General features: G+C 41.6%; 1 protein-coding gene across 3 annotated transcripts in view; it reads left to right on the top strand.

Annotated features, from left to right (window-relative positions):
* The window catches only part of PLEKHG1 (pleckstrin homology and RhoGEF domain containing G1), a 140,224-nt gene that overhangs the window by 99,273 nt on the left and 27,506 nt on the right, over positions 1-13,445 (top strand). For all 3 annotated transcript variants that reach the window (XM_064447030.1, XM_064447031.1, XM_064447032.1), the window contains one exon: positions 8,770-8,870. In XM_064447030.1, the coding sequence (XP_064303100.1) occupies positions 8,770-8,870 (101 nt within the window). The remainder of the gene's footprint in view (positions 1-8,769; positions 8,871-13,445) is intronic.

Consider the following 13,445-nt stretch of genomic DNA (forward strand, 5'->3'; position numbering starts at 1 on the left):
TGATGATGATGATGTTGAGCCTCAGTTGCAGCCTTAGCTTTAGAAATCTTTAGAGCACTTACTTCATCTGCCTAGCGACCACAAACTATTTCTGACATCCTGATTACTCTTTAATGTTTTCATTTCGCTGTTGTCATTACTGTAGGTTGTTTCTTCAGTGTTTCCTGTCAACTTTAGGAAGTTGGTTGAATGGGGGCCTCACATAGCTCTGTAACAAAATGTCAGTAAACTACTGATAGCATTCGTTAGCATCCCATGATCTCTGTCCATTCTCTGACCTTGCCTCTCACTGTACCTCTGAGCAGTGATTCTGAGTGCCAGCTTCTAGGAAAAATTCCTGTAGCTGTGATTTACCAGTGGGTGCTGGCTAATATCCGAAGATAAATGCGGGACATGGTTTTAATCCAGTGGATTACAACTTCAATAATTTAGTGTGCTGAAGCGTCTAACTGGGTTTACATGTGAGTTTCTGTTCCCAGTGATTTACCTGTAACGTCCTTCCAGATGATGGACAATTTAGGTGACTTGTCTGTGTACAATCCATGAATCCCAGTTTCAGCTTATGAGTTCTTCTAGTGCATCTCTATCAAATTACAGTTTGATTTAATTGACAGCCCACCTTCTAAGGTGCCTTTTTAAGGTGGGAGATTTTTAGTGCGAAATTCTTACAGTTGAACAGAGGAACATTATTGAACTTTGATTGTGTTTCATTAGAGCAAAAATTCACTTCAGCAAAGAAGGCAAAATCCATGAAAGCAGTCCATCCAAGCAGGCTGGCAGTTCCATGCCGATCAGCTGGTGGCAGGCTTTGACCCTCCAGAGAGCTTTGTAGGTGCAGCATTCCTTCTAAAACGGCTCATGGGACAAAGATGACACAAGAAGGCGGCAGGCGTTGGGCAAAAAGAAAGGACATAAACTCCTACACTCTTGGAGTAAGCACCGTAGGACACGTGCCTCCTTCCACTCCAGTCGTAGGAGGGAGCTGTGGGGCAGTGTTTGAAGATGACATGGGCATCCTCTGACAATGAGGCAGGGGTGAGAGGGCCTGCAGAGCCTGCTTTAGAGGCTCAGGCTCTAAAGCAGCGAGGGGGAACCCACAGTTGCAGAAAGCTGCACTGCTACCTCCCAGCTGTGCATAGCTGTGCGGCCGTTGTCCTAGCCCAGGGAGTCTTGGGATGAACTCAGTGCAACAGCCTAGGGAATGTTGAGGGACCTTCTCACTGACTAAGTTTTCCAGGGCAAGTGCTTCAGTTCAGTTCCTGAGACTAGTTGTGCTCTGACAACTTGAAGTCCTGTGACAAGGTCTCCTGACTTACATTGTTGACATTGACGTGCCCTAGAAATTTCTGACTTTGTATACGACTCCACCTGTGCTCATGTTCTACACAGGCACAACTGTTCAAAGGCAGCCTAAACCAAAGAAAGTGTGCATTTTAGAGGTGCGAGGCATAGTGTTAGGACTCAGGAATTCCTTGCTGCTAATTTTGGCTGACACATACTCCTCTTGTGGCTTTCCGTGCATGTAGATTAAGCCAAGGGGGCGTACTAGGGGTCACTGATTCCAGTCCTTAGTATCTGTAAATGGGGCAGTGTTTTAACATCTATAATACAGGTGAGGAAGTCACTTGATTATAGAAAATCTGTCATTCAGGAATAGCTACATGGAAAAAAAAATTTTTTTCTTCCCCTTCTCTTCTGTAGGTACAATTTAAGTTAACACTGTTAACTTTAACTTCAATTAAATTTTTTTGCAGGCCCCTAACTGTGGAAAGTGTAGGGAGAAGTCTGTCAAGATCACCTCACTCTGCAGTGTTAAACAGTGGAAAGAAAACTTAAACGCGCTTCTCTATTTTTAGTCTTTCTTCATACTGTGTTCTCACGAGTGCTCTCACCACCAATAATTGCCCTTTCTACATGAGGTCAGACAAGTATCATCTTACTGTATCATGCCTGCTTTATTGCTGTTATCCACAGGTTGCATGTGAGCTGACTGCACGTGTAAACTGGGTAGTTCTAAGGAAGCAAGTCATAAACACAGGTGAGTGTGGTATGGCTTCTTCCACCCAAGGCGTGGGGAGAGGACTGATGCCATCAAGGTGGCCTCCTGCCAGTTCAGAGACTCTGCTCTTCTGCACAGGCATCGGAGAGGAAAGAAATCAATCACAGTCTGCATCTAGTAACAGGTTGTATAAAGCATATGGATTACTTTGACCATTCTTTGGGGGCTTGCTGGCTGTCAGTGGTGGCAGGTATTCTCCTGGCCCTTGATGGCAGTGGGGTCAGTACTCTGCCAGCACGTAGGTGGGCGCTTTGGAGCCCACAGCTGAGGCCCAATAGAGCCAAGCTTCCTACACGGGCAGAGCTTTGCTAGCACTGACAAGTGGCCGCCATCTTACATACAAGGTACCGAGGGATGGAAAGAGAATGGAAAGGGGGAGCATGGAGCCCAGGAGCTTTCTGCTTCCATTGCTGAAGTGAGCAGAAGAGGCTGTGTCTCCAGGTCTGCTTTGTTCTCAGAAAGACCCTGGCTTTGAATGTCGTTTGGTAGCAGGGCCATGATCTGCTGTGCATAGCCTCAGACAGGTGCTGATCTTTTGGACCTGTTCATGCTTTGGCCAAAGTGAGGAGTTTCCTGCTTCAGATGTCTTTTTAAAAAACCCCAGCAAATGCCACCTCTCACCCCCCCCATTTTCCATTAAAAATAACAGGCAGAAAGACATGCTTGCAGAAATTTCCTTCTTTAATTAATTTTCTGGTTTTACATGAGAGAACCTATGTGGTGGGCAGCACAAGCATTTTTTGAGTTTTGATTTACTGGCATCATTTATGTGCAACATCTGTAGCAGAAATAAAATACAGTTCTGTTTTTTATGGCACTCAAACTGCATCTACAGTTAAAAATATGCGTATTAGTTAAATGTAAGTATTAAGCTGTATTACCCTACTGTATGACAATGTGATTGTCTTGCAGCCTGGGTTAGTGGTTATGTTACTGATATGGGAAAAAGAGATGCTTGCTGCTAGGTAGCAAATTCACTCCATCAGAGGAAAGAACATTTGAAAAGTTCCTCCCCCCTCTGTTGAATCAATACAGGTAAGACATTGAAGTAGAGCTGCTGCCGCTTCTGCTTCACCTACAGAGGAGTTTCAGAAGCGAGAGATGAGGGCACTAATTATCTTGACAGGTACAGATTTCTGCCTGCCATGTGGGAACATGCCAGGCTGTCTCTGGAGGGCTGAAAATGGCAAGGGCTTTGATGTGGGGTGGGAGGTGGGAAATGGCTTTAAGAGCAGTCGGGCAAGCATTTTCGCTCTCAGAAGGGAAGGATGGTTTTAGTCAAAATGAGGTTGCTAATAGATATGTGACCAGTTTTGACTGGTTACAGAGACTGAAGAGGAAGAATAGGGAAGACAAAAGATAACGGGAGGAAAGCAGTCAGAAATGTCAGAAAGTTTAAGTTTGGCTGCATGGGATGTTTTGCTACAGGTGTCACCAAATAAACCACTGTACAAATTACAAGAGACCTGCACTAAAATAATGGGATTGTCTTTTTCCATCATAAAAGGTGATGACAACAAAGATAATTGTGTTCTAGTCCTGACTGAAGAGTTTGATATGGGAAGGAGATGGATTTGATTTAGGCCTCAGTCAGTCCTTGGACTCATATAGCCACAGGAACCAGAGCAAGAAAGCAAAGTATGTATGGTTTAGAAGTGCACCTTCACTCAGCAGGGCACAGCTGTACTTCGAGTAATTGAAAAGAGCTGCAGTGAGCTGCTCTGACCAGAATTCAGCACCTGTGGCCACCTGTTGTGAATAGTATGCTTTTTTTTTTACCCACATGGCATTCAGAGTATGTTGCTCTACGTGCCAGATAAATCTGTTAGTAAAATAAATAATAAGAAAAAAGAATAGAAAATAAATCAGGCAGCAGGGGAGTTGGTACAGATTATAATTACCAATGTAATAGGCAGAATTACCAATGGGGAGCATGTTATAGCAGTTATTCTGTTGTATAACTGTTGCCCAGCTTTCTCTTTGCTTACAAGTGTGCAGATGTTTGGTCAGCATGGCTCTAGCTAGCAGGGTACAAACAGGATCCAGTTCATGGTGTGTTTTCCTTCTGGCCTGAAGCCTTTTCCTCAAAGTAGTGTGGGAATAGTGCTTAGGTGGTCCAGGCTGCTGAACCATTTCAGTGGTTCCTCTTCTGCACAGCCATCTGATTTGGGCTATATGCATCTGTGCTGGGTACAGAGGAGTTGGGCAAAAATATGCCCATGAGTATGGTATAGCACCTGGGAGTAAAAGCTGCCTTATCAGTAGCACAGATCTAGGGGATATCAGAAAACTGGGTGTGAGTGATGTTATGGCACTGCCTGGATTTAGGTCCTGCTTGTTTTAATATTATATATTAATATTATATATTCCTCCCCAGGCTGCAGCACTAGAAGTCATTGGAATTTTGATAAGTACCTGGTTTTTTAGTCAGAGACTTAATTTTCCTGGTATAAGTCCTCAGCTCTTGAGCCAAACAGCATGTTGCTGAAGTCCAGAGACATACAGCAGCTTTGCTTTCTCCTGCAGCCTGTGTTCAGGCATTGGAAAGCAAAGTTTCTGGGTGGGTAGAATCCTTTTTTCTTCTTTTTTTGGTATTGGTATTTCATCAAATTTTCAGTGTCTTGTGTGCCTGCCTCTTTGGGAAGGTGTACATATGCAACAACACTGCTCTTTCAACAATTTTGCTTATCTTCAGTAATATCCATATATGCACAGTCCTGCCCTATAAAGGGATTACTAAGAACTTCTAAAGTATATACGTTTCTTGCAGGGCAGGATAAAAATTGATTCTTGTTTTACGAGGCAGTGTGGCTTTTACCCTTTTTTTTAATTTTTTAGCATTACCGTTAATATTACTCATTTTAATGTGCAATTTTAACATTCCCACAATAATGGCTGACTTATTTATTGTTGTTCAACTTGTAGCCTGTTTTTAAAGCTAAGTGTGTGTCTGTTTTCGAAAGTAAACCTAGGGGGCTAGATAAAAATGTCCCACTAATGTGCGTTTAGTTTCTAAAGCTCGGTCATGGGGAAAAAAATAGTTTAATTAATATGTGAAGATATTTTTGCTCATTTTGTCCTTTTCTTGACAGTTCTTTCTCATTTCCAGTTCATGTAATTTTTTGTATTTTTTATTTTAGCCTCTGAGGTTAGTGTTGTCATCATTTTGGTCCTCTAGAGATCTTTCTTGTGTGATTCTGGAGGAGGAGACACAGTAGTCAGGATAGGCAGCTTCTAACAGACATTCCTTCTGATGGATTTGGTGTGATGAAAGACAAATGGGGGGAATGTCAAAGCCAGCAAGGAATGCAGGGCAGTCTAGCAAGACTCGTCTAATTTTTGGAGATTTACAGGAAACAGGATGGAAAAACTGTGCAATACCATTAGAGCAAACCTTGCTCCATAGATCAATCTAAGGAGACTGGCATTTGTGGGGTTTTTTCCTCCTATAAAGCAAGCTAAATGTTTTTGCCGTAACTGCAGAGAAGCAATAAAAGGCTAGTGAAGGCAAAGGTTATAAACAAATCATTCAGTGCCGACAGAGGGTCCATAGAGGCTTACAAGAAACAAACAAAGTGAATAAGGCTGGCACTCTGTTCTGATAAATGTAATTGATTTCTGCACCGTGTCATTACGGTTGCAGCCTGCCCTGTTATCTTGGAGCTCCAAACCTTCCATTATGGCTTCAGATGATAACAGCTGTTGATATGCTGCAGGAGGTCGCAGTGACTACCATGGGGGTAAAGTACCATTTGCTAAGGAATAATTAGGAAAAAAAAACGATGGCTGGGTAGCTTTGATCTGCCTGTGGTGGTGTCCTTGCAGAGGACATTGTGTGCTGATAACTGCATCTGTTTCCTGGATGAGTTCATGAAGTCTTTCTGAGAACACACATGCTCTGCAAAGCAGTATAACCAGAAGGGTCCCACTTGCTGTGTCAGTGCAAGTGCTGTGCTGCCGTGCCGTGCCTGGACTTCGTCAGGCTACTGTGTCAAGACTGTCTAGTGTCCGCCTCTTTCACATAAACACGGATATCTGAAGCTTTTTGCTGCTGTGACTACCCTACTGTCTGTGCCGTGTTAGGCAGTTTGTGTCTAGCCCAGGTATCTGCTCAAAGGTTTAACAGCGACTCAAACATGTCAGTAGCTGTCAGACTTGCAGAAGCCTCACGTCGCCAACATGAATAAAAATAGAAAGTTTAAAACATGAAAGCAGTCCCCAAGTCCTGTGTGATTCCCTAACAGTATGCGGTGAGATACAAGGTGCCTCCAAATCCCAAGCATTTTAAGCAAATAACCATCTCTGTTTACTCTGTGTAACCACAAATCCAGCCATTAGTTTGTTTCTGATCTGATGCTGGGAGGAGACGGGGCCCTGAAGCACAGCCTGAAGGAACTTTTAGCAAGAGAGCACAGGCTGTGGGTGCGTGGTATAACCTGATACTGGCATACGCTATGGGAATGCTGGAAATCTGCCAAAGCACCTGCAGGCTGCTTCTTGGCAGCAGCATTAGAAAGTACTTGGTTCTCTCTTTCTTACTAAGAGTTGGTAAAAGACTGAGTGTGTGTGTGGAGGAAAACTGGGATGAGAGTACAAAAGGAGCACAGAGCAGGTCATGCTTTTTACACACTCTCTAATACTGGAAAAAGAAATCACTGTGGACTGTTTGCTATCTTGAAGAAACCCAAGTTCTAGCTGTGCTGGGATGAATGAATTTGAAAGGAACTCCTCTTTATTCAATAAGTATGCTATATGGAGTTACTTATAAGATTTTCATTCCTCTGCAACCCACCCTGTCATACCAGCTTGGGGTGTTGCAGTGCTCCTGTAGTGCTAAAAATGTTTTCAGAGGATCACAATTCCACTGGAGCTTTTCTATTCTTTGCTTTTATATGCAGATTTGTATTAGTGGGTTTTTTACTGCCATCACTGGTGTAGCCCTGAACCTGTCATCTACTTCTGCCTTTGACCTGGCGTATTGCATGCTGCAGTCCTGTCTGCCTGGCCATCCTGAACCTTTTACTCTTCTGCATCTTCTGAGTATAAATCAGAAGCCAACCACAAGTTCAGGGAGTCCCAGTTGCAACGACTTAATGCACAAATATATTTCAAGGACAGGCTTGAACTGCAAGGCTGCTGTCTGCTAGGAAAGAAGGTAGAGTACAGGTCAGATGTCCATAACAGAAGAGATGAGATGGCTCTCCAGGGACCTGCCTGCTTGCCTGCCAACTGCTACTTTTGGCTCTTAAGGACCCTGAGGTTGCCTTGGAACAGGCTTGCTTGCTTTTTGTTGGCAAAACCCCGCAGATTTGGGGGCGATGAGAGGTACCTATAACTGGAGATGACCAAAGAGCGTGGATTATTCAGCAGGGGGACGGGACAGGAAAGCCTACTGGTATCTAAACCTGAGTCTTGGTTACACCTGTGAATCTGCTGACACCATTTCAGTTGGAAAGAAGGATATGGGGATGGAGGCTTGAGCACTGCAATTCTTAACCTTCCTTATAAAGGCATCTAAAATCCAAAAGTCAAATTGGTGCTTGATCCCTTTGTCTTCATGGGATTTACACAGAGAATAAATCTTGTCCAATGTATGTGTTCTGTAATACTTCTTTTTTTTTATTACTCGGGAACAGAGTTATATCTTAGAAGTTTTCACGGCCTCATTGACATTTTGCAGGGCTCCTTCCTTGCAGCGCCATGGAATGCTGTGTTGCTTTTGGTAGGTTGCCACACCACGTTGTCTAGCTCTAGGCTAAGGGATTTTATTTATTTTTATTTTGCATTGTTTCAGCTGTTTTCACTTTTACTTTATTCTTTTCCAGCAGAATTTCCTCATAGATGTGGCAGCACATTATGTTTCCTGGTTTATGAGTTATAGTTAGTTAAATAGCCTGGTAGATTTGATTGCCCTTATCTGAGAAATATTAATACTGTAGCTGCAACAGAATGAAAGGTGACACTTTGGGAGCTGAGCTGTTATCAAAGTGAGGGAAGAGACGGGAAAGTTGTTCTCCCAGAACACTGCTGATCTGAGTTTTTTCTAGGTGTCTTGTTCCTGTTCAGTTAAAGTCCCTGGATGAGTCACTATCACCCTTTTAAGTGCAAAAGGAAATCTTTACTAGAGTGTATAGCAATGTAGTTTGAAATGTAACTGTATGTGTGGTTAAACTGCATACACGTATATCCACTGAGATCTGTTCTCTACAAACTCTGCATTGTTGTCTTATCTATGATTTAAAAATCAAAATTTTTTTTTTGCAGTGGTTGCTTTTCTGAGTCTGTGTTGCTTGTCGGCTTTCTGCTCTTCATTATATAGGGTTTTCTGTGAATAAGACACCATTAAATTACATTAATCTCTTATTTTTACTTTTTTTTTCTTTGAGCCAGTTAAATGATCAATTAAACTGTAATTGTGAATGAAATCTGAATATATTTATATATCAGTAGCAAGACAAATGTTGGGTGTCCCATTTGAGAACTGTAACTTAGCACAGTCTTTTGTTATTTTCTTGGTTTCAGTGAACAGGTAAGTACTGTTACCTTTCATAATAGAGCAACTGTTCACAGAACGACTACTGAAGGGTTTACTGTACTAATAAGGTGAAACTGATATAAAGGGATTCATCTTGTACAACAAAACATAGCGCCGTTTACTGATCTAGAAAAGGAGGAAACGTCTGAAGGCCTCCTTCTCATTTCTCTTGTAGGATTACCTCGACTGTATCACCGATCAGACCAAGCTCTCCCTGGGGACAGAAGAGCGGTCCGCCCTGTTTGGCAACATACGGGATATCTACCGTTTCAACAGGTAAATTCATATTTAACTAAATGAAAACAGTTCAATAGCCTGTGTTATTGGTGAGGGAGCAAACCCAGCAAATACTCTTTTTATCACTTTAATACAGCCAAGATACATAAACTGAGAAATGGTCTATCTCTGATTCTCACCAGGGCTGGTTTGCTGAGATCAAATTTTTTTAGCTGTTTATTTTATGAGTCAAGTGTAGTCTCCATTTACTTTCTTTGTTTTCATGCTGGGTATTGCCGTGAATTTAAGCCTAACCTGCTCTGTGCCCTAATTGAGCCTAATGCAAGACCACTGCAAATGAAATTCTTGCCATATTAGAGACGTCTTTTTATTCCTATTATACTGGGTCCTTTTGTGTATCGATAGACATCACCCAGATCTGTAGTGTTTTATACTACTAGGGACTCCCTGAATTAATTTCTGAAAACTGTTTAAGTACCATTCCGTTTACTGGAGGCTCCTGTTCAGTATCTTTGCAGCCTTCTCTAAAGCTCTGCAGATGGGATTCTAGTGTGTATTGGGAGACTGAAGTAAAATTTCTTGCTTGTATAGCTAGTGCCACTTTGTGTAGGACCTGCAGTATTTACGATCTCAGGAGCATGCTGCTGCTACTTTTGTCTGAGTCCTCTGCTACTATAGAAATAATTAACCTATTCAGCATTTAAGGAAAACCTGAATATTCAATCAATACAAGAAATATATTGGCATAAAGTTCCCATGTCTTTTATATCCTATTACTCCTGTAAAAGCTCTCTTAGCTTTGCTGTAGCTGATAGAGCATTGCCCAAACCACTGTGTTCTTTGAAGAACAACAGATAATTTAATTGAATCAAAAGAGGATTCTAAAGTGGAGGACTCCATGTCAAAGAGCATCTTCAATGTTTTTCCGTCATCATGGGAAGCTACTTTAAAGTGCTTCTGCTGCTGGGGTCACTGTTCAGTATCAAAGGGAAGAGTGGGGACTGATCTATTCAGAACTTATGGACAAAGATGAAACCTGAAATCATTTCCTGAAATCTAAAACAGCTACTGCAGAGTAGTGGAAATACACTTAACTAGAAAGCTGCTGTGTCCTGCTTCAGCTATGACAATTGACTTGACTGAATGTCTAACGTGATGCAAAATACATAGTGGTGGCCTGATCATGTGTGTTAGAGCCATGAGACAGTGATCGTGAGCTTACAGCTTCCCAGTGGTCACAGAGTGGAGAAAACCAGTCCTGGCCATTATATTTTCCTGATCTTTAAAAAGCTAGAGGAATGGCAGACTTGGTAGCTAGGACACTTTTTATACCAGCATCATTGCAAATATTACCTAATAAAAATACCTTCAAGTATGATCAGTCATTGTACAAGATAATTGAGTTGCAAAAAAAGATTTTTCAGAGGTTAAAAAAAAAATTAAAAAACGCTATGGGCAATTTTAGAGATAGATATGTTAACAATGGTTAGAAGTCACTGGAAAGCTGTCCAAAGCCTCTAGTAAATTACTAATGTATTTCAGGCCTTCTGATTTAATATTCTACATGGAAATTGTGAGCTTTTAAGACTGAACACTCATTGTAGATCCCAATATAGCTTCAAGGATTAAGTTCCCTCCTCTGTGAAACTTGGCATGTAGCTTCTGGGCCCTAAACACACCCTTGAACCTTTTCATTTATTTTTACCTTTGAAAAAGGACCATTTGGCAGTTCTGTGTTAATACTTTCAGACGCTTTTTGTGAGCATGATTTTATAGTTTCAAAATGACCTTGTTTTTTCTCAACTTTGAATTTGACCATTTATCAATGGTCAAAGGTTTTAGTGTTCTGCTTTTTTGGACTTTGTATACATCTGAGAAATTTCGTTTCAGTAATTGGGAATTTCTCTCAGCTAAACTACATACAATTTTTAGATGTTGCGTTGAATGGCAGAAATGATGGTCAGGGTGCTAACTGCTAGGACTCTGATCCCTTTTTGGAGAGCTATTTCTTAAAGCAGAATCACTGACTATATGCTGGTCCACTGGCTCTGCTCTGTCTCTTGGGGAGAGCTTATCCGCTATTAATTTACTTATTTGGAATGGGGAAGTGTTCTCTAAGTCAACATTTGCTGCCTTTCTTCCTTGGCCTCTCCTGTTGAGATTCTTTCCAGTGTTAGTTTAGGATAAATTCTCCACCTGATACCATGACCCGATTGTGAAACGGGAACTCTGCAGAGAAACGTGCTCCAGTTTAGTACTTCTACCAACACCCAGATGACCTTAGTAGAGGCCAAGCTGAAACCTCTGCTGCTGATGCAGATCATCCTGCATATTCCTTGTCCGTTGAGGGTTACTGAAGTACACTAATACAGTGCAGGGCCATTCAGCAGCTCCTGTGCCCTGAGCTTCACAGGGGTAAGGGCTGGCGCGTTGTCAGGAGGAGCCTTCATAAAACCTCTAAGAGATCACCTTTAACAGAAAAGTTGTTCTTCTGAGTACAAAGACATTAGTTTTGGTCAGAGGATTTTTTGTGACAGTGAAGTTATATCAAGGCTAAATTTCTTTTGATTGGTTTTTGGGTTTTGTTTGGTGTGTTTTGTTTGGTTGTTGGTTTTTTGTTGTGTGTTTTTGTTGTTTTTTTGTTTGTTTGTTTTTTACCTGAAAGTCAGAACTTTTCAGCCATGAAGACCAGACTGCCTGCTGTGTCCATTTTTGTTTTGAATGTTGTGCTCTGTCAGGCATTGAGAGAATGATGTTTTTTGGAGATGCTGTTACTTTAGTATTTATGGCTAGACTGCAATATTTAGTCGTCAACTGTGGGTTGTTTTTTTTTATGGGTTCAGCACAAACTATGCTGTTTCTTTCCTGCCTCTTTTCATTCCTTCCACTCTGCCAAAATCGCCTATTTGATGTTCCTGTCATTACCATCTCTCACTCGCTCCAATTCCTATCAAAAGGGAGAAGGTCTTGTGTCTTGTTTTAAAATGGTGTGTTGATGATATAGAATGAATAAAATAAGTGCCTTGCCTGAATTGTGTGTGCAAATATGGTGATTATTTGCAGACGTAGAAATGTGTTTATCTCATTTTTCTTGACCTCCTGTAGTCAACAGTTTGATACTAACCTGCACTTTGTCGTGTTGAAAGTCTTCACTGGCAGGGGGAAGATAAGTGTTTTGTCTTGAAAATAATTTGTACTTCAAAAAAATCAAAGCATCCTAAAAGACATTGTAATGAGGCTTTTATTCATTTGACTTGAAAAGATAACAAATGTATTGCATGAAAAATTGGCTCTTTATACTTACCTCTCTCATCCCAAAGATGTTAGCATTGGCTATCAATTATGATTGTACAGATTCAACCTTTTCCAGCACATAATAACCCAAGCTGGATAACTCAGTACGTGGTCTTTAATGGCACTGGCACTTGTGGCATGCTTCAGTCTGTCTTGTTAGTGATTCAGCTTCAAGAGCATAAAGTTCCTCTAATGATCCTTTCCTGCCTGGGTGCCCAGCACAAGCGAGTCACAGAGACCAAGAACAGCATAAAACCTCTGGATGTTCAGGTGAAGGGAACTAATGCTTTTCTGTATTGTTACTTCTGCCTCCTGTCAGGTACTTAAACGTAGCCTATAATAAAAGCCCTGCTCTTCTGCATGTCAACTTGGTATTATAGGGATTTATTTATGTTTTTCAGGATTCCTGGGTATGATGGATTTGTTATTTTTACAGTGCCAGGCTGCTTTTGCCAATCCCTTTCTTACCAGCCAAATGAGACAGAGTGCTGCACAGGTAACATAATCTTTCAAAGCACAGCCCTTACGTTATGGGCTTGTGCTGAAGACACAAGCCACTAGCATATTTACTGCATAAACGTGGACTCATTGCAAGAATATATAAAATCTCTAAGTGCAGCATTACTGTAACCTGTAGGAGAAATAATATGGTATTGAAGGAGACTATAGGAAATAAATGGCAATCAAGATGTTACGTACTCTAAACCATCAGGAGCATGTCTGCCTGCCAGACAGCAGGAATCCTCTGAGCCTGTTCAGCGTGTTTGATGTTATTTCCAAAACTCATGTGTGTATAATTAATGGTTATGGTCAACATTGCTATAGCTTGCTGCTTTTGCTGATGTAAAGGAGCTTCACAAGTGTGGGTATCAAGCAAGGGTCATATTTTTATTCCCATTTTGATGAAGAGAGAAATTGAGGTGTGGAGGTTAAATCATTGCTGTACAGAGTGGCTTAGCGACCACTGAACCTAAGGTCTTGTTTGTCTTTGTTCCTTGTGACTGATTGCTGATTTCTCCCCTTCCTTCCTCTAGTAATTAGAGAAGCAAAGAATAAGTCAGGAAACTTTTCTGGTTTACTCCTTACTTACACCGGGAAATTGTGTCTGCTTAGAGGGGAAGAGGGTAGTTCCCTAGACACAGGCTTAACAACTCTTATGCAAAACTCGTCAGGGAACCAGCTGTGAACTGGGAGAAAAGAAGCCCTAAACGGAAAATCATCTGATGAGAAGGAGGCGGGGGGGGTGAAGGGGGGAGGGAAGAAGAAAAGTTCTATCAGAGAACATTTTGGCAGAGAACTCGGTTTCTTCTCTTGTTTTTC

This window comes from Phalacrocorax carbo, chromosome 3 (genome assembly GCF_963921805.1).
Source record: "Phalacrocorax carbo chromosome 3, bPhaCar2.1, whole genome shotgun sequence".
In the NCBI taxonomy this organism is placed as follows: domain Eukaryota; kingdom Metazoa; phylum Chordata; class Aves; order Suliformes; family Phalacrocoracidae; genus Phalacrocorax; species Phalacrocorax carbo.